Raw genomic sequence first — 22367 nt, 5'->3', positions numbered from 1 at the left:
CAAAAAATTTTTTAAAAAACGACGGCATCCTAACAACAAGACATGTCCTAAAGATAAATAACACAAACTTTTTTTTTCACAAATCAACAATATTTCTCATAGATTTATATTCAAATAGGTAACCTGAATAATATTAGTCAGGTAAAGTGGGAAAATTTTGTAAGGTTTTGTCACAATGTTAAACATATGTACAAAATTTTGTATAGAATTACATTGAAAAAACCCCCAAAAAGTCACTTATCTAAATACCAAAGAAAACTTAAGATTTTTTTTATATTCTAGGGATTTATTATTTATGTCATTTCTAATCAAAATCAGTCAAAAAAAATATATATATATATCAATCCATGCATCAAATATTTGTCTGTGTTATGTATCCTTAAACGTATTGGAACCCGTCTATCTAAATGAAGCTTTTTGTCAATTACCTATATTTCATAAGTAATAAAGGGTGTTTTGGCGGTATCAATAGCACATTCATTTCATATTTGTAATGAATCCCGCCTCGTCAGGAGTTCACCTTATGCATATATCAATCAATCTTTTTGTACTTCATTTGATTTTTTAATTTGGATCTAATGATCAGATCACCTATATTCTTGTGTTTACTGTATGCAACCATAGGAGGTGTTGTGAATAAGTCTTTGCATACTTCGTCATGTTGTATGTAATCCCAATATTTCATGAGTCGTTTCCTTAACCCTTTTATACATGGGTTAAACTTGGTGACAAAAACACTGGGTACAGCCTTTTTATCATTTTTCTTCTTTGATTTTTTCAGAAGATCCATTCTATTTGCAGAAAGAGTTTCTTGATAAGATCAATTTCTGATTGTTTATAACCTCTTTTTTAGAGATGATTTTTGAAATCTTTAAAGATAATTTGTAGTACAGCTTGATCACTTGTATTTCTCAGCTGTCTGGTACATTCGCCTTTAATATGGTCCTTGAAAACTGATGGGCACTTTGCATGTGCAGGTATTGGAAGCTGTTAGGTTTGATATATGAGCGAATGTGTAATCGCTGGCTATCTGAGAACATTGTTCCTTTGTAAATTGTAGTGTCTAAGAAAAAAATGGAGTTATGTTTTCACTTTTCACACTATATTTGTTAGAAAAATCACGGAAATTCATTTCAAATCATAGTAAAAATTATGTAAAAAAAAAAATCATTATTTTATCGTGATACATGTGTACTTTTGGGGAAAATCGTGATATAAATCACGATACAAAAATTTTGGCGATACCTATAACTATTGTTCAATGATCATTTTCAGTAAATCTGTCAGTTTAAATAATCTGTTTAGCTAAAATATACCTCAAAGAAAGCTCGAATATTGTCTATCTCTACACGGACTGCAGTTTTTAGGAGCTAAAAGTAAAGACAAACCAGAAAAAAAAGTTTAAAAACACCGATTTGATTGTTTGATTGTTTGTTTGTTTTTTTCAAAGTGTCAATTTCTCTGAAACCTTCGGGCGCGGGTGACGTTAAATGGACATCATTATCAAGAACAGCAAGCCCATGGTGATCCATATTAATATGGAAGCATCATCATATAGTTTAGATTCAACTTTTTCCAATTCTTGATCCCTGGGGTTAGAGTGGGAAAAAAAATCTATGCTGATTAAGAACAGCAGGGCCAACTGAGATAATTCAGGTGAGCGTCGTGGCCCATGGGCCTCTTGTAAAGAGGACATGTATTAGAACATAAGAAAAGGTAGTAGGATTGCACCGTATTTATTTCATTAATTGGTTATTAACGTCCAAATTCAGTAAAGTTTTAGTCACAAACAAAAAAAAACCCAACGTTTTTAAAGTGCTTGATTAATATGTAAAAGGGATGCGTTATTTAAAAAAAAAAAAAATAAAGGTAAATTAACCTGCAGAAAAAATCACTATGAAATATTTTATTATATTGTAATATATTATTTTGAAATACATGTATATGCATAGAAAAGTGAGTACTAGATCTTGTTGGACAAATAAATTATACTCTTAGTCAATATATTTCATTAATTCAAATCGCAGAATTAAGAATATGAAAAAAAAAACAGTTTCCAGATTAGTGCTAATTAAATGAAAATTTGTAATATCTCATTGTCACAAAAGTACAGTGAATTGCATTACGAAATTCTATAGCTATGAAACCTTTGATGCCTTCCATGTTAAAATTATATAATTCTTTGTTAAAAATATATTGATTTGGAAGGTCTTCTACGAATGCATTTTTTTTAATTCCAGTATATATAGTCTAGAATTCAAAATTTCCATTTTTTATTCCCCCGTGATCAGATTCAGTTTTTGTTCTGTCCTTCCGTTTGTCCGCAAAAAAATTAACCTGGTCATAACTTTTGATTGGTTAGAGCTATGGCTTTCATATTTCACAGGTGTATTCATTGTGACAAGACCTCTCTTTTGAGTACAAACGTATTTGACCTCTTGACCTTGACGTTTGACTTTTGAGTTTACCCTACTTATGAAAAACTTTAACATAGGCTATAACTATTGAACGGCTCTTGCTCTAGCTGTTATATATCACAGATTATTCCTTGTGACAAGACCTTTTCTTAAGTACCAAGCTTTTTAGCCTTGGAGTTTGACCTACTTTTGAAAATTTAACCTTGATCATAATTTCTGAATGGTTGATGCAAGGACTTTTATATTTCGAAGGTGTATTTTTTGTGATAGGACCTTTTTTTGGGCATCAACATTTTTAATCTCTTAATTGACCTTGAACCAGGGACCTATATACTAGTATATAGGTCCCTGCTTGAACCCATTTTTGGAAAATCTAACCTTTGCCATTAGCTGCCATATAGGGCATCAGTGTTTCATAAACACGGTTATCAAGCATTCATTTGAAACCATCAATGTTGCCATTAATTTAATTTATCATGACGATTTCATAATGTTCTAGTTATTTTTTCAAATGATCATCTTTGTGAATTATGTAATGAAAACTGAATTTAGGCGTTTTTATGCATTGTTTAATAAATTAGTTAATCAAATGTTTAATTATGTAAAAAAAAATGTAAAACTTCCTACTAATATATACATTTTTTTTTATCATAAAATAAAATATTTTAGAATAAAGATAAATGTTGAAAGTACCTATCAAGTATCAACATCCCACTGGATCCGCCAATTCAATATTGAAAAGTAGTTCTTTTGGACTTTGGACCTAATTAATTTGATCAAATCACGTATCATCGACATGTCTACGCTGAAAAACAGCTATGTTTGAAATGACCAAAAAAAAAAGTTATAAGAAGAGCATAATTGCATTTTTGTGAAAATTAATTGATATTTTAGGGAGGTCATTCTACCCCCAAATGTTTGTTTACGCACTTGCTGACATCAAAATAGTTACGCCTAAGAATATTCACGTTAATGCGCACCAAATAAAATTGAAGACGATTTTCGAATATCAAGTTTGCTGCATTAAACGGAAACAAATGTATTTCAAATACTTGTACCATTTTGATCATTCATATGCAGGGATAGAAAAAAAATTTGCTTAATAATTAGAACTATTTTTTCTCGCGAATGTATATCCGCCTTGATACAACCGGGGATTATTCATAACAGAAAATGGTTTGAAGAAAAACAAAAAATGTGTTTGTAAGGACAGATCTGATCTCAAGGAACAGTCATAATGTTCAAAATGGCTTGTAAAGGAAAACTTATTAATAAAGCGTTATATACGACGCTAATGGTTGTGATTTGTCTTCAGTTGGTAAGTAAGACTAACCTGTCATGTATGACATTCCTGACATGTTTTGTTTCACGTAAAGTTGTTCATAACCACAGCGTTACAGGTTAAAAATGAACCTATGTAATTTATTCTTTGAAAAGTGAATCTTCTCATCACAGAAGATGGTGTGATTCTATTCTCTATTGAGAAGTTGATGGCTCGTTTTAATACTCCCCCTCAACTTCTCTACGAAAGGCCTAATAAATTTCAGTTCAGAAATTGACTAAATGAAGAACCCCAACCGGGTCCCACTTCGATCGGTGTTTTAGGATTGATGCATTATCATTGACATATTTTGGATGCACAGATGTTGTTTTGCAATGGTAATGCGATTAAAAAAATACTGATTCTGCTGACTTAAAAAAAATTCATCACGGTAGAACACTTACTTGCGATATCTGTGTCACCAGATTCGTTTATTCATTCAAAACTGTGTTTGTACCCGGTTGACCTCTAAGAAAGTCGAAAACTTTTTATCGGGATAAATTGGATTAAATGTTTCAGTGTTAAATAGTTATCCGGAGAAATAGTTTTAGACTTTTTAGAGGTCAACCGGGTTCAAATGCAGTTTTGAATGAATATACGAATCCGGTGATACAGATATCTTAAGTAAGTGTTCTACCGTGATGAATGTTTTTTAAGTCAGCAGAATCGGTATTTTCGATCGCATTTCCATTGCAAAACAACATCTGTGCATCCAAAATATGTCTATGATAATGCATCAATCCTAAAACACCGATCGAAGTGGGACCCGGTTTTGGTTCTTCATTTAGTCAATTTCTTAACTGCTTTTATTAGGCCTTTCGTAGAGAAATTGAGGGGGAGTATTAAACGAGCCATCAACTTCTCAATAGAGAATAGTGTGATTCCTATCCCTATGAGTTGAAAACTCTAAGATCTTGCATTTGTTAAAAGAGTGGTCAAATAATGCATAACAAAAAAAAAATTATAACGTTAGAAATTGTACTTACAAAAGTTAACATTAATATTAGTTGCATGAACAATTTTCTCGAGTGGGTATAATATGTGTCTTGATTGTTAAATTGATTTTGAGTGTTAAATTGATTTTGGAGAAATAATAGAACATTCAATCTAGGATGATGCCTTGGGCTACAAGTCCTGAGTGAAAATACAATACATTTGGAATATTTTGAATTGAAAATATTTTGCTGCTAAGTGTAAACTACATCAAACTTTTCCTAGCATTAAGAATTTCACACTGATTTTTTATTAAAAGTATTCCCATAGCTCTTTCCCTGGTTTCCCTTAGCTTTGTTTCTGTTTAGAAATGCTGTCATATTCATATCTTTTTTTCAGCTCAGTACACTGGAACGACAAGTGTTTGATTTTCTGGGGTATATGTGGGCGCCCATTATTGCCAACACAGTTCAGATCATCTGTTGCATTTTAGGAATTTTTGGAACATATCAGATGAAAGCTCAGTTTGTAGTAGTGGTAAGTAGACTGAAAAGGATCAGTAGTAAAGCAAAAAAAAAATAAAAAAACAAAAAAAAGAATTTATTCTTGTTTCTAGTTCAAGGGGTCTCCAAGCAGGAAAAAATAGGAAAAGAATGTCAGGATATTTTTCTCTGACATGTAAAAAATTGGTACAGAATAGATTTGTGGTAAATTGATTCCATCTATGTTTGACTCTATACCATTAAGAGCTTTGGAAGGTATTCTCTGTTCTTTTTATAAGCATATTGCTGTATTTCGAATCATATTCATTATCAAAAAGCTTGTTCCTGTTGACTTGTGATCAGAAGTAAAATTTTAAGTTTTATTGAATGTTTTTATGGTTATATGGTTAAAAGTTAACTGCGGGTCACTCTGGAGGCAGAAAATAAGACCAGCGTTTTTTCCCTTATATAATTGGTACCGATAAATGGTACCATTCCCAGTGCCAAAAAACGTTAATTTTTCCTATTTTTGAGACTAAAATTTCCCAATTCCACTGCCAAGCAACAGACTACGATGACTGTCACATTGTATTTCTTTTTATACAAAACAATGTACAAGTTGACTAATAGTTTTACTTCCGCTTAAAGTAGAGACTAGTCGTAATATGGTGGGACCTGTTGTGTAGACAGCGTAGTGACATACATTTTGACAAATTGAAAGCTTGAAAATGTGAAAACAAGGGACATTGATATGAAAACATTAAATACTTGTTTATTCTTTAAAACATTGAGTAATAGGTAATGAGGTTGAAATAAATGCAAAATATGTTTCATTTGTTTAAAAGACAGAAAATTCTCCTTTGTTCTACTTCAATGCTATTTTTCCCAATTGAACCGGTACCGGACCCTTTCCCAGTGGGTAGAAAAAAATTGCTAAAGACTGTGTTAGACTTTCATATCAATTATTGTGATTAATGAATCGAAGTGAATTTTTAATGTAAGACTTATTTTTTGAAGTTATATGGAAAATATATTTGTAATAGTTCCTAATAAAAACGTGTGAATGTTTTGGGAAGATACATGTACATTACTATCGTACATTGTGGACTGATACCTAGACTATTAAAGTTTTACTCTTCTTATATTATTCCTCTTCTCTTCCAGTATTCAACATGGTCATTAATGTGGTTAGGATGGAATATATTTGTCATTTGTCTGTACTTAGAAGTTGGTGTTCTAAATAGAGTAAGTATAAAACTTATAAACACAAACTTCAGCATCTACAAAATATACTCTTTGTTGACACACTTACTTGTATAAGTAATGTAATTACAGGGAGGAAAATGTTAGGAACATGTTCTTTAATCAAGGGGCAAAATATATTTGTGCTAATGAAGTGGACTATGACATTTACAATAAAATATGTGTAGGTAAAATGTTTATTGTTTCATTCATTTATGTAAAGGAAAAAAAAAATTGTATGAAAGAGAAAAAAAATCAGTAGATTTATTCAAGTTTATTTTTTTGAATTTGTTCACAGAACAGAGATTTGTTTATATTAACCATTGGTACTAAGAACAAGAGTTGGTGGTTAGAACATGGAATCGGATGTAAAATCACTAATGACACATGGATGAGTGATAATCCGGTGAAGACTAGTCGTCTTATTCCTCCCGAGGAGGCAGTGGAAGGATGTCTTCTGGATTATTACTATGTGGAAGTTATCCATGCAGGTGTCCAGTGTCTGTTAGCCGTAAGTCAGATTTACATTTGATGTCATATTGGAAATTTTACTCACATGTTTTTTTGATTTTCTAAGGGGTTATTTGACTTAAATCTGATGAATATCAGTTTGACATTTTATTCTATTGTTGAATTTGTTTCAATTCCATATGTATACAATATATAAGTGAAAGGAATATATATTTGAGGTTTATGATGAATTTGACAGAATTCATTTACATTCATTAACATGATAAATATAGACACATTGAAAGATTGATTTTTGTTTTAAAATTATAATCTTATCAAAAAGCCAAAAAAATTCTTTAAATCTATAAATATTATGTAAATATTATGTAAATTAAGAGAGTATGCCTACATGAGGAATTGTTAAACTGTGATTTTACATATTGACCTTCTTTTTTTACAGTTGATTGGGTTCACTTCTTCATGTGTCAGCATATCCGCATTCAATGAAGAAGAAGAAAGTTGTAAGTACCTGGCATATTCTAGCACATATCCACGACTGGGCACCCTACGCCGTAGCTACTCTGCCCAGTCTTATCCTACACTGTATGTTAGAGATAGCTGGTGTTTGCCCACCTATGTCTCCTATTCTGATGGTTTGGATTGGTCACATGACACACAAGCCACGCCCCGTATGTCACAGACCTCCCAATTGTTGATTGAGCAGTATGATGCTGAAGTTTAGGGTGTTACCAGAGAGGTGTGTCAGGGTATTTGTTGTAGATCTTTTGCATTGCTACCTGGCAGCTGCTTGGTGCTCTGTCCCTTCTTATTGTCTTTATGTTGTAAGTGATTTCTTTTTCTCCCTTTCTCTTGTGGACCTTTAGTTGTTGTCTTATCAGAAATTTGGAGGGTAGGCCAATAGGGTAGTGCTTAAGCTTGTCTTGCAGAGCTTTAATAAAGAGATTGGGTGAAATTCAGATGCTTTCCCATTGTCTGTCATCTTCTCTTTTCTTCTTACTCAGCTAGAAAAGAGTTTTTTCCAAAAAAAAAAGTCATTGAAAGCTATTTTAAAAAAAAGAACAAAACAATTCCCACACATTTAATTTGTAATAAAGTGGTATAAAGCACTCAACTATATACATAAATAATAAATATGAACTTTTATGTGGAAAACCCATTTAAGGCGTCCTGTGAAAGAATTGTAAAAGGCAATGCATAGAAATAGTACAGTTAGTTTTTTTTTTCTAATTGGACATTCTTTGGTATTAAGTTAAATGGATGAAGAGGAAACTGCATGTTTTGTTTTAGGTAGAGATTTAAAAATACATTTCCTGTTACTGTTATAAGTACATGGTACTGTATGCACAAAATTATGTTGTTGTTTTTCAGTGGATCCAAGACCACCGGGATTTATTACTAAATTAATGAAAAAAGCAAAATTGGTACATTACACACTTTTTAATTTTTGTTTTCTTTTTATTAAGTTTGATTTTTTCATTCCAATTTATGAAAAAAGAAACTTGTATTATTCTGAATTTTTTCTCTCTGTGTTTTCCCATGTCTGACATTACTTTTATTTATGTTTTTTAAGTCTGAAATTATTTTCATTAAGTTTTGGTAAACTGGATACCTTTTGGATTGGCTAATCTTTTCAGTTGTTTGTATTTGTTTTATTATACATGTAGCTGAAGCATGTACTGGAATTCAATAAACATTTTCTTTCAAATAGTTTTCAAAAGGCTACATGAATACAAGAATCTAATTTTTTTTCCTCCTTTCCTCTTATTTTCTACTTATTTTCTGTTCACACAAATTTTAAAAAAAAGTCTTCGGGAGACTCATAGTTGCATGTTACAAAGTTACCAGCATGACAAGAGTTGAAAGTGGACAGTAATTGGCAGGCTGATCAGTGGGGTTTTATTCACACTGGCAGTGCAAATGAAGGGCACCATGGTGTAGATGGACTTTGTTAATTCAGTACAGTTGTACTTGTGTTGCTATGACATTACACTTTAGTATCCTCTTTCAGTGGAGTTCATTGGTGGCTTTGATTCTATGTCTTCCTATCATCAGCATCTTAAATCTATTTTTGTGTAGGTAAAATGTTCACAATATTATATTTTCTTGTTGAAAATGTTATTGTTTTTTAAAATGTTATGTTTTCTTGTTGAAAAAAAAGATCAGCCCATTATTAGGTCACCTGAGTCACTCAGGTGACCTATTGCTATCTGTTTTTGTCCGTCGTCGTGCGTTAACTTTTGAACATTTTTAACTTCTTCTCTAGAACCGCTCAACCAATTTCAACCAAATTTGGTATATAGCATCTATGGGTGAAGGGGAACAAAAATTGTGAATTTCATGGTCCCTGCCCCCCCCCCCCCCCCCCCCCGGGGCCTGAGGGGTGGGGCTAAAACCACCAAAAATAATGCAATCTTTAAAAATCTTCTTCTTTACTCCCAGACATGAAGCAGTCAAACTGTTGGCATCATTGTAATAAGCATTGAGCCCTCTACCAAAATTGTGAAATTCATGGCCCCAGGGTTAGGGGTTCTGGCCCCAGGGTGGGGCTATATAGATCATATAGTGAAAGTGCATAAATTCTTTGAAAATCTTCTTCTCTGCTCCTGGGTATTAAATAAAATTACTAAGTACATAGTTATGATAAGCAAGACTGTCTCTTCCAAAATTGTGAAATTCATGGCCCCAGGGTCAGGGGTTCTGGTGTTAGGGCGGGGCTGTATTGATTATATAGTGAAAATGCATTAATTCTTTGAAAATCTTCTTCTCTGCTCCTGGGTATTAAATAAAGGAACTATTAAGTACATAGTTATGATGAGCAAGAGTGCCTCTTCCAAAATTGTGAAATTCATGGCCCCAGGGTCCGGGGTTCTGGCCCCAGGGTGGGGCTATATAGATCATATAGTGAAAGTGCATTAATTCTTTGAAAATCTTCTCTGCTCCTGGGTATTAAATAAAGGAACTAAGTACATAGTTATGATGAGCAAGACTGTCTCTTCCAAAATTATGAAATTCATGGCCCCAGGGTCAGGGGTTCTGGTGTTAGGGTGGGGCTGTATTGATTATATAGTGAAAATGCATTAATTCTTTGAAAATCTTCTTCTCTGCTCCTGGGTATTAAATAAAGGAACTAAGTACATAGTTATGATGAGCAAGAGTGCCTCTTCCAAAATTGTGAAATTCATGGCCCCAGGGTCAGGGGTTCTGGCCCCAGGGTGGGGCTATATAGATCATATAGTGAAAGTGCATTAATTCTTTGAAAATCTTCTTCTCTGCTCCTGGGTATTAAATAAAGGAACTAAGTACATAGTTATGATGAGCAAGAGTGCCTCTTCCAAAATTGTGAAATTTATTGCCCCAGGGTCAGGGGTTCTGGCCCCAGGGTGGGGCTATATAGATCATATAGTGAAAATGCATTAATTCTTTGAAAATCTTCTTCTCTGCTCCTGGGTATTAAATAAAGTTACCAAGTACATAGTTATGATGAGCAAGAGTGCCTCTTCCAAAATTGTGAAATTCATGGCCCCAGGGTCAGGGGTTCTGGTGTTAGGGTGGGGCTGTATTGATTATATAGTGAAAATGCATTAATTCTTTGAAAATCTTCTTCTCTGCTCCTGGGTATTAAATAAAGGAACTAAGTACATAGTTATGATGAGCAAGAGTGCCTCTTCCAAAATTGTGAAAGTCATGGCCCCAGGGTCAGGGGTTCTGGTGTTAGGGCAGGGCTCTATAAATTATATAGTGAAAATGCATTAATTCTTCGAAAATCTTCTTCTTTGCTCCTGGGTATTTAATAAAGTAACTAAGTACGTAGTTATGATGAGGAGGTGGGCCTCTTCCAGAATTGTGAATTTCATGGCCCCAGGGTCAGGGGTTCTGGTGTTAGGGCGGGGCTCTATTGATTATATAGTGAAAATGCATTGATTCTTTGAAAAACTTCTCTGCTACTGGAGATTATTTAAACAAACTAAGTGCATGATTATGATAGACAAGGATGCCTCTTCCAAAATTTTTAAATATATGGCCTCAGTTTTTGGGGTTCTTGAGGAGGGGGGGGGGGGGGGCTAGGGCAACAATGCTTCATCTATCAGTGTATTTAACTTCTAAATTGTTGTATTATACTCAGGTGACCGTTAAGGCCCTTGGGCCTCTTGTTCATTTTAAAATTTATTTTACATATTATGTTATTGTTGTTCTGACAAAACTGAATCTTCAGCTTTTCATATGTAAATTATTCCAGCTTAGATAAGTTCATGTTAAAAGTAAAACTTCATGTTCAGGCAAGAGAGATCCACAGAAGAATCCTTTGAGATATTTTTCTTTTAATTTCAAGTTGGTCTTACATCATTGACTTCAGCAAACATTGATTTATTGATGTTTTTTTCTTTTGCAACTCATAAGAACTTAAGTAAAGGGGATCTATTACTGTACTGGTGCAAAAATGATATATAGGTTTCATCAATATGAAAGTGTAAAGATAATATGAAGTTTGTTAAATAATGTTTTTTTTCACATGTAAAGAAAGTATATTAAAATTTGAATTTAAATATACTGATGTTTGACAACTCAAAATATTTGTCAAGGTGTTTCGTTGTTATTTGTTTTTTTAAAAAAAGAAAAATTGCTATTTTGGTCCTTTTTCTTTTTACTTGTAGTGCATGAAAATTGAAATTGCGAAACTTTTTTTTTCTCCTTGTTGTATGCTTGCAATTAAGAAATTTGAATGCTGTTAAGAAGTGTTTAGCTAGATGAAACAATCAATAAGGAAGTGTATTAGATTCATCATTTGATAAGTGTAACTTTAAAATGCAGATGTATTGTTACAGCAGGGAATTTCAAATTATAATTAATTCTTATATGTGCTGGAATTTCCATAGAAAATAAAACCCCAGCTTCTGTTTTAAACTTAGGTAGAGAAAAAATTCTTTACAAGCCTGCACGTAAGACAAAATTTGTTAGCAATGTTTTTGTTAAGACTAAACTTAACATATTTTAAGTTCTTTTTAACCAGTGTTTTATGTTAATTAACCTATTATTTTATCCCTTTGTAAACAGAATATTTAGGAGAACTGCGTAACACATTATGCACATGTATACTCTTTATAAATGACAGTACTAGTAAATATATATATCAGATAAAAAGTAAACACCTTTATCTGTATTTATTGGACAGGTATACTGTACTTTTCCCCATCTGTACTATGAAAGGAAAAGACTATTTTTTTCCAGCAGCGTAAAAATATATAGTAGCACACAAATAATATATTGCATGCTATATTCTTTCAGCGACTCAAAAATGTGTCACGGAAAACACAGGAAAATCTTGTAAGATAATTATCATGATAACTGTTAATAGCTAAATTGGGTGTTGTTTATTCAGCTAACAAGGCTCAGAATCTGTTATCTGGATGTATGCTAATATATATCAGATACATAATCATTTCCATTACACAACATGGGGGGGAATTCATAACAGACATCACCTTATCAACATCACTCTCTCTGTTTGTCTGTCTGTTAACACTGGCATTCACTAGTGATCATTGAAATAGGAGTACACATACTGTGGTACACCAATCTATTGTGTTTTTAGAATTGAGGCTCATCTGTGAAGTTCAGACTTTAATTTAGCCAATTCATCACACTGTTTACCTAATTTGTGCTTTGGTTCATTCTAATTACTCACTGATCAATCTTCGAGTCTACTTGATGTGTTTATTGAATGACTGACAAATGCTGTTCTGATGATCTGATTAAGGTTTAATATTGACTCTTTTATTAAATAGTGCTTACCTTTCTCTAACTCCTACATCTCAGTAGTTAGACTTCAGACTTTAAAATAAGTAATATGCTGGGGATTTAGACTTTAAAATCATTACAGGGTGGACACAAGCTGAGTGAAAGTTTTTAAGGGGGGGGGGGGGGGGTTACATGGCATGTATTTTAAAAGCAAATCTTGATTTTGAAATTCACGACAGAATATATTCTGTGTCTGCCTTTGTTGATTTTTGATTTAGAGAACATTGAGTGATCAGTACAAGGCTGCTATTTTCAATAGGTGGTATATATATGGTATCTAAATTTGCTTTAATTTTATCCCCCCCCCAAAAAAAAGATATATATATATATATATTTAAAAAAAATAGATTTGTGCAGAGATTGAAGCTGAGCTAACTCTGTGAGGCCTTAGATAATAGCTCTGTATTTTATAAGCTGTTGTGTTCATCATACTATATCAGATTATATGTGCAGCAACTGATCCCCCTCACACCCCCATACATACTCCATACACAGTAAATATTTAGGTCAAATTATACTCAGTATTCTCTGAAACAGATGTGTATGCATATTTGCATATTTTACTGGTATATGTTAAGTAAAAGATCTTTCTCCTTCTTTAGAAGGTTTCCCCCAAATATTGAACTCGGTTTTGTCAGTTTTTAGATACGGACAAGTACATTATAAATTTCATTTTGAGTTTGTAGATAGGCACAAGTGCTTTATAAATTTCATTTTGACGAAAACGTAAACATCACATTGACATCTATTAAAGATGCCTCAATAAATTTCTTTTCTTTTACATGTCTGGCCAAAATTCCTAGTTACATCCGCGCTCACAGTAAGATACATGTTGTCGGCTTATTTGCTTTTTATTTCCTGGGCACACTTGTTTACATGAATATCAGCTAGATTATCCTCATGATTAAATGTGAAATGTTTCATTTTTGCATGCACATAAATCTTAAGTGAACACTTATAATCACTACGGAATGATGTAGTAAGTTTCTAGATAATTACAGTACGTGTATTTATATTCTAATTAATTTATGTAAGAAGCGGGTGCTTCACATGATAGCAATATAATAGTAGTCATTTATGTATGTACACAGAACATGATAAAGATGATATAACTGCATTGTTCATGACTTAGTTACATATGCTTATATTAACTTCAACACCATATATAGAACCCCCCATTGTCTTGCAGTGTTTTCTAAGAGATATCATACAATTGATCTGCATGTATCAGGCCCGTATGAAGCAATTTCAGTTGGAAGGGGGGGGGGGGGCACAAGCATAGATTTTTCAGTTGGAGGGGGGGGGGGCACTATCAACTACCAAAATATTCCATGACAGCAAATAAAAAAAAGGTCATAAGACATTATTATTGAGGGGCCACAAGCATATAGTAGCTATGTCATGTATACTATTCTATATATTGGCAAAATTATCGGGGGCAACCCCCCTCCTCCCCTTGTACCAACTCCCATGTGTATAAAATAATAAAAAAACACTATTTATTTACCCAGTTTAAATACCCAAAGAATGAAATTATTGATATTAAGATATTGTATTCTAATGTGCAAAAATTTAAATCTTTTTAAATTTTTAATAAATATCATATTGTGTTCTAATGATTTTAAATTGATTTTAGATCGAAGATAAAATAAAACATGAAAGAGGGATAAGTTTTCTGTACATATATATCTATGTTTTGTAATGTACAAGAATTTTCTCAATATGAATCATTTAACATGTATAAAGAAAATTTTTCATCAAATATTTGTTTATCATTGCTACATGAATACAAAGTACTGCTACATGTACTTTTATTTTCTGATTTGTAAATTAATATATTGCTAAACATCTGCACAGTATTAACTACATGATGAAATCTGTGGAGGGATTCTTTTCTCCAAAAGGACATATTTATGTCAATAAGGACACATCTGTTTCTCACAAATAAAAAGAGGATATAGATACAGGAAAGGACGGATACTAAGTCTGAGTGTTAGGTGGTCTCTAGAGTTAATGCATCTAATCCGGAAGTCATCAACTCGTGTTGTTTTTTGTTGACTGTCCTTGTCGATTAGACACTTAGTTTAGAATTCATAGGGGAAAAAATTTCTTCAGTATGAAAATTATAATTAAAATATTTTTACTTTGGTTTTTGCTTAGAAATTTACTGATAATTACTAAATTTCACTGAGAATAGCTAATGCATACAGAGTTTTCTATAGTCAAGAGGTTAAGCTTAGGTCACCTCGTTACTCAAGAACACCTATATGTCCAAACTATTGATCAAAATGCCCTAATATATTTTTTTCATTGACCATCACTGGGGAATATACCAACATATATAAATGTATTATAATCACATACTGCAGATTACAAGTTTACATACCTGGTATTTGTACATGTATATGATACAGTGGCTTGTATTACCTTTTTTACCCAAACGGAGAGCATGTTGTTGCAATGCCCAGAGATGGAACTTTGGTGAAATAAAACCAATAAAAAAGATGAATGTACATTTACGTGCCAAAATGTATCTAGTAAACATGTAGCTAAATCTTATTTTTGATTTTGAATATGCAGTGTATATACATGTACATACAAATATTTATTCAGATCAGTTATTTTTTATTTTTAGATTATTGTAAATATTGTGTTGTAACTGATTGTTGTACTAACAACCAAAATTTCCTTTTCATACAACTGACTGATTGTATTTATTTTAGGTCTTCATTGAATTTTTGCATTGAGATGATTTAAATTGAATTATGTGTAACTAATTATTAAATATTCTTTGAAAAGGAAAAGTTTACTAATAATTATTGTTAGTATTGTTTTATAATTATTGCAATATAAGACTAAATTGACAGATATTTAAAATTAATAACTTTTTTAAAATAAGCTTAATAAAAATTTATTTTGTATTTTTCAGCATCTTCAGCAAATGATGAACTAGAGTTTGTTAAAATGTATTCCAATTCCTCTCCCTCCAGACGTCGATATCAAAGTAATGACAATATGACTCTATCGTACGACAACCACGGTAGTGAATTCCCCACGCTTGACCGACCACCGAGTTACGAGACCAGCATGAGAGAGAGCACCACTGTTAATGACATTTACGGTGCCGATCGACGCAGTGTTCGAAGTTTACGCAGTGTCAGAAGCAAAGCTAGTAATAAATCGAAAACAAAAAGTGAAAGACGAGAAGAACTACCCTGGGTGCAGATTACGCCGTCATCAAACAACATTGATCAGCCATTCCGACATTACCCCTAGATACTCTGTAGATGCTGGAAATCACTGGTTCTGTGTTCAGTCCATTGATGCATGTATTTTGTAGTATTTGTAATTCTATACTATCATTTTAGGTACATTAATGTGAATCCATATGGAAAATTATATTACATGAATGCATGTGTGAAGAAGTTTGGTGATAATGCACACAGATTGGATGAAAATTGGCTGTCAGACTGAAATAGCTCTTGTATTTTGTACCCAATAATGATACTTGCATGTTCATGTTTTATGTGAAATGGATATTGTGAATTGCATTTGGGACTTAAATTTAAATTATATCGGATATTTAAAGTCATAAGAGTAATAGAAATCTATAATACGAACGACTGTTAGCAATATAGTCCCTGTGGGTTCTGTAAGAGTTTTCCCACCTATTTTAAAATTGTACTGTGGGGAAACATTTTGATTGTACTTTACAGTTCATTGACCTGTGGAGGGTTGGAATTCAATATGGAAACAATCTTTATTGGTCAGATATACGATATGTACATAGAGTCAAATATTTCTGTAACTTATTATTTTAGCTTTTTTTTTGCTATCGTCAGACATCCGCATCCTGTTATGGGGAGGCAACTCTTAATGGTGCAATTGAAAAACGCAGTCTTCATTATCATCAGTGAACACTTGGAATCAATTTACCATTTGTGAATAAACTCTTGCTTCAAGATGTCACTAAGTGTGTAGCATTATAGTTCAAAATATATAAAGACAAATTTGATACAGCTATGTACCAGTATATTGTTTTGTTCTTTGTTCAAATGGTCTATTTTTAGAGTTCTCAAGTTGATGTTTTGCAAATGTTTCTCCCTTTATATTTGTACATGTACACATACATGTTTAAAATAGATCTGAATGTTTGATGTTAAGAAATGCCAGAAGCTGAATTTTAAGAAAATGAATGTTTTTCTTCAAATTCTTGAAAGAAAATTTAAAAAATCAAGGCAGATTTTAAGAAAATGAAGAAAAAACTACAAACTGATGGAGTGTAAAAATGAAAGTGTTTAGCTCGTACTTAATTCTTAAGATTTTAACAATTATTTCAGCAGTGCCATGTAGAGATTGTGATAAAAGTGACTGGTAGTGTGTGTGGTTTGTAGATTTTTTTTTAAATTAAGAACAAAATGTATTTGGAATGATTGTGAATGTGTGTTTGTTTGTGTTTGTGTGTGCCTATTCATTATGTTCACTGATCAAAAATATGAACTTGTGTATATAATTAGGTTTATTAAGAGATTTACTTAGATTCTAATTTGTCCACTTGTCATCTAGCTTTAAGAGGAAAGTAAAACTTGCCTGCAAATATGCCTTGTGTATACTGATTGCAGGGTTAGTTTTGCCCTATGCTTCTTTAGCCCGCTAACACTTGCAAACAATTATGCCCCATTTTAAATTTGTTCAAACTTAGTTGGGTAAAAAGAGATAATGTTGTCTTTTTGAATTCACCCTGTTTTAAATTCACCTTGCAATAAGGGCAAAAGGGGCAAAAATAATTTACCTGCATACAGTAAATATTTGCAAGAAAATACCAGTGTATGCATATGTACTACAATGTAGTTTTTTTTCTGGTTAAACAGGGTTTGTTTATAAACTGGCAGGATGTCTATTAGCAATTTTACAAGAGAAGTCAGGATATTATGTCATTCCTGATTTAAAAAAAAAAAGATTGAAATATTATTTACTCTGTGAATATATAAACTTCCGTTGAATAAAATATTATCTAGCTGCATCAGCAGATAAACATTGCAGATACATAGCTTGTATTTTGGAGAAGTGTCATGTGCATCTACCTCCATTTTTATTTATTAGACAGTTGTCTTTTATTTAAATATAATATGTGAAAGAGTAAATATGTACCCAGTTTCTGATTTTAATCATGAAAGCATGTCAATATGGGTCCAATTTCATTATCATATTTTCATTTTTTTTTTTTTTTTTTTTGGTTTAATTAAAACTTTTCTGGTTTCTTTCTTGAATGGTTTGATGAACAGTTTGACAATGATGCTAAATCATTAATAATTTTACTTAGTTCAAATTCAAGCTTTTTCCTCTTTTTGGACCAATTAGGTCTGCATACAGCTAGTTTTAAACTGTGTTCCTTGTTTAATAATGCTTTAAGTATTATGATAGTGCTAATTATGCACATTTCTGTAGATTTATTATTGGTCAATTATGTGTTTGTTAAAATAAACACGGATTTTATCATAATTGGTACAACATATTTTTTCAGTGTTTTGATTCAAGAAAAGTGGTGAAAAATACTGATAGACATCAAGTTCCATGTTTAATGTGTCACATCAAGAGTTATCGCTCTTGCATTAATGCTGAAAATTTGCTACACTCTGGTAATTTGGTATCCACTAATACATGTTTTATGTGTATAATGGTACTGTTTTAAAATTTCCCTAGGCATAATTCCTCTAATTTGAGAAGAAAAATTGTTCCAGTATGCATATACCTGTCTAAACAACAAAATAGTTACAGCACTTGATATCATGAGCTGAAGGAATACATTTTCTTTGCAATTTGTTTCCGTGCTATCTATCTTCATTCACTGATGGTATATTATAGACATGTATATATTGATGTATATATTCATAAAATGCACACGCTTTCCCCGGATTTGCTCTTATTGAACTAAAATGAATTTTACAATTTCCTTTCCTGTCCTCTTTTGGATTCGGAGGATAACCGCTTGTCCTCTCTGATTACAAGCTGTCTCAGACCAGATGTTGAGGAATGTTATATTTCAGATAAAAATTAATATTCCTGTTTCTTTAAATCTCATTGGGTCGGAGGTCATAATTATGCATCAGTGCTTAGGTTGTAGCATGAAATAGTGTGGAAGAAATATACTCTTGGCTCCCGACTTACCCTTTGAAGACATGTTTTCTTTAATATCAATGAATCCAATGATATTTAGTTGATTCCATCACAAACTGTCTTTGAGATATTAATTTGTTCGCCATAACCTTTTAACTCTGACGAGACACGTTTAAGTTTTGGTCAACGAGCTGTCTATATCGTATTATAAGCGATATGCGTCTTGCGATTTTCTAGAAGTGATGAACATGTCCAGTTTCTGTAAACTGCTCAACCAACTGTAATCAGTTATGATACGTGATATCTGAGGTTCCAATCAGTGGAAAAGGACCACATTTGTGTGTCTTTTCCTATGTCCTTCTGTCTGTCCGTCTTTGGAAATTTTAACTGGATGACTACTTCGAAACAGAGAAAAAGAGACACACTTAAACTTATTAACATGAAGTTGATAGTTCCATGATGGTGTGTCACGACTATGATTCAAGGTCATTTAGCATCTTTATTGATGGGGAAGTTCTTTTCTAACGTATAACTCGATAACAAGGAAACAATGAAAGGGAATTCTGTAAAAATGTTCAGAAATTCTTGGAAAATTGATGAAATTTTCAGTGACTACTAGTATTTGAAATATTGTCATCAATAATAACTACAATCTTTCAGATAGATAATCACCTGCCGGAAAGGGAAATAAATAAATCTTATTTTGCTCTCGGTGGTATTGGAGCTCCTCATCTTAACCTATTAACTCAATTTTTTTACAAATCAGTTCACAAATGATTTACATCACTTGGATGTATTCCAAAATTTAGTGGTCAAAAATACCCCTAATCTCCCAAAAAGAACAAAGTCTGTCACTTGTGAAAGTCTTTTTGAAGTTCCTCCAATACAAGTGTAAAGGGAAAGGAGAAAATGTATGTCTGGACCGGGAATCGAACCCGGGACCCCTGCATCACTAGTCAGGTGCTCTACCGACTGAGTTACCCAGGGTGATATCCACGGCCCAAACCATTACATTCCTCCCTCCTGAAATTGTCTTCGCCCTCGAAGACACAATCCAAGTTCTTATTAGCCCCTGGCAGGACTTTCACCTGCAAGTCCAGGGGTGGTCAACGGCACCAAATGTTACGGGAGAGGAGAAAAATGCAGCGGAACCGCGGGATTCGAACGCGGGCCCCCTGAATCTCCAGTCAGGTGCTCTACCAACAGAGCTATCTGGCCACCGGCGATCGAACCCGTCTGACCCCCAAACAAGTGTCGTTTACTGACTTTTATTTGAAAATTGAAATAAGTACACTATAGTCGTGCACTTATTTTAATTTTCAAATAAAAATCAGTAAATGACACAAGCTAAGATTGGAAGCTGTTATTTCTTGGACCACTGTGTTGCTTGGAATGCAAAACTTTTTGAAAGAATAAATGTCACATACTAACAGATAGGTTTTATGCTAGCTGCAGATCTGTAGCTCGCTGTTCTGAAAAAAAAACTGGAATCGTCCATCCCAATTTTTTCAGACCAGCGAGCTACAGATCTGCAGCTAGTTTTATGCCGGATAATTTGAATTTATTAGGGTCTTTGTGAACATAAGAGATAGTGGTTCTCTGTCGGTTTATTTCCCTCAAGATCAGCGTAAAAATGAATTGTAAGATCTGCAACTTTTCAACTTAATAAGCTCCAGAAAGACATTAAATTGATATTTCAGGAGATGCAGGATTTGCCCGTGTTTGTATCACATTTTAGAATGATAACCCAGCGTAGCTTTGTCAGTTACCTTCGAACTGTTACGAGATCTCTCTGTGCAAATTAATATGCAAGTTAATTAATTAATTAATATCCAAGAGAAACCACTGGAATTTTCTCTTATGTTGATTTCTGTATAACCATTTTTCGCCGCTCATGCCGTACATGTTACATTCGATGTACGTGATCAATGGCGAGCGGATACAGTATATGTATAAACAACTACTTGAACTTTGTGTCCTAACGGATGACGATCTTCACCTGATTTTGCTAGGTCTCTAACCGAACACTATTCTATGAAACTTCCGCTTCCGGAACTTTCAGCTCCGCTACTTTCGCCGCAGTGTCTGTGCATGCTGTTAGCGCATTCTTTCGACATTTCAAGTCAAATGTGTCTGTGAGGAATGCTCAAACAAACTCGCGTTTTGTAGTTTGTGTGTGTGAGGGTGTGTGTGTCATCCCATACCTTTTCTTTACAATTTTTCTGAAAGCGCGGGACATTAAATCTCATTCGTCTGCCTGTCCCTCCGTCCACCCACCTGTTAGTCTATCACAAAAAAAACTTTAATCATTTGTCATACCTTCTGAATACAGAAAGAAGGGCTGTCATATTTCATATGTACATTTAATACCTGTGACAATACTCTTCCGAATATACTATTATTTTGGACCTGAGACCTAGACATTGAAGTTTGACCTACTTTTCAAATATGTTAAAATTGGTCATAACCTTTGAACGAGAGAAAACAGTTCTTTAGTATTTCAAATGTACATTACCATTATTTTTTTTCTACCTCATGACCTTGACCTTGAAGTTTGACATCCAAAAATTTTTACTTTGGCGACATGAAGATTTAGGGCTTTTATATTTTAAAATGTGCATTACCTGTCCTAAATATAGGATGATTTTACCTCATAAAATTGACCTTGAAGTCTTACCTTCTAGTCAGAAAGTTTATAACCTTGGCCATAAAGAACTATGCACGCCAAGTCTCGATTCCCGCCTATATTTTACACCCATTTAATACAATACTAATGGCAATTTGGCCGTAAAATCTTTGTTGATTGCAAAGAACAGTTCAATGGTAATTGACTGATAATTCTAATTCCAGTGTTAAATAGTTAATTACCCCTAATTCCAGCTCTTTAAATAAGGGGGGTAGGCGATATTTTTCATTGAAATCGGGCTTTAAAGTATCACCACATTTAAAATATTCTTGGATATGAACAGATGTTCCTTAAATCTATTTTTATGTTTTTCTCATATAAAATTAAACATATATTATTTATAAGATACAATGTTTTAGTTGTAAACCTCTTTGACATTGTTTAAAAAATAAAAAATAAGCATTTTAAATGTAGTTTTTTGGTCTGTAAACTGTAAACATATGTCCCCCCCCCCCCCCCGTGAAACACAAAAAGCTTTGGTATGGATTTGTGAAATGACAGTCCATATTACCTGTAAAAAGGAATTTTTGTTTCATGGGGGCGGGGGGGGGGGGAGGAGAGAGAGAGAGATGTTTTAAAAATATTTTCCGTTTTCCGTTGATTTCTATGGTGAAAAACACAAGTTTTACCAAAATTATAGAGTTATCTCTCTTTGTTTTCCCAAAGAAACAATGATTTACGAAAAATCATATAAATATCTATATAGAAATGAAAAATCATTCAAATGTGTTAACTTTTGAAAACTGACTTAGATAGGCGGGAGAACAATACACCAGAAAAGACGGGACTTTCATATTTTTTCACATATGCAGTACTTGTGACAAAACTTTGCGGCATGTACTGTATCATAATATTTGACTTCATGACCTAGACCTCAAAGTTTCAAATTTCAAAAACTTCAC

At 33.0% G+C, this 22367-nt stretch overlaps 1 protein-coding gene across 2 annotated transcripts; it reads left to right on the top strand.

The window, feature by feature from the left end:
* The first annotated feature begins 3568 nt into the window (after nt 1-3568).
* LOC133175919 (sodium/potassium-transporting ATPase subunit beta-1-interacting protein 3-like) lies at nt 3569-18175 on the top strand. Of its 2 annotated transcripts, XM_061311056.1 has the most exons (7): nt 3569-3735; nt 5071-5208; nt 6318-6398; nt 6694-6906; nt 7306-7366; nt 12150-12188; nt 15592-18175. In XM_061311056.1, the coding sequence occupies exons 1-7, from the start codon at nt 3655-3657 to the stop codon at nt 15936-15938; spliced, it is 960 nt and encodes a 319-aa protein (XP_061167040.1). In that variant the 5' UTR covers nt 3569-3654; the 3' UTR covers nt 15939-18175. The 2 variants fall into 2 exon arrangements, with proteins under 2 accessions (XP_061167040.1, XP_061167041.1); XM_061311057.1 differs by lacking the exon at nt 12150-12188.
* The last annotated feature ends 4192 nt before the right edge of the window (nt 18176-22367 follow it).

This window comes from Saccostrea echinata, unplaced genomic scaffold (genome assembly GCF_033153115.1).
Source record: "Saccostrea echinata isolate AGI-Se365-2 ecotype Australia unplaced genomic scaffold, CSIRO_AGI_Sech_v1 ptg000064l, whole genome shotgun sequence".
NCBI classification, from domain to species: domain Eukaryota; kingdom Metazoa; phylum Mollusca; class Bivalvia; order Ostreida; family Ostreidae; genus Saccostrea; species Saccostrea echinata.
Note: the sequence above shows the minus strand (reverse complement) of the source record. Positions and strands in the feature narration are given on the sequence as shown.

What these genes read in the sequence shown, in the direction of transcription:
- LOC133175919 (XM_061311056.1), top strand. Translation starts at nt 3,655, where the DNA reads ATGTTCAAAATGGCTTGTAAAGGAAAACTTATTAATAAAGCGTTATAT. An exon ending in CAATGAAGAAGAAGAAAGTT is followed by an intron (nt 7,367 to 12,149) that starts GTAAGTACCTGG and finishes ATATTCTTTCAG; the next exon opens with CGACTCAAAAATGTGTCACG. An exon ending in GGAAAACACAGGAAAATCTT is followed by an intron (nt 12,189 to 15,591) that starts GTAAGATAATTA and finishes TGTATTTTTCAG; the next exon opens with CATCTTCAGCAAATGATGAA.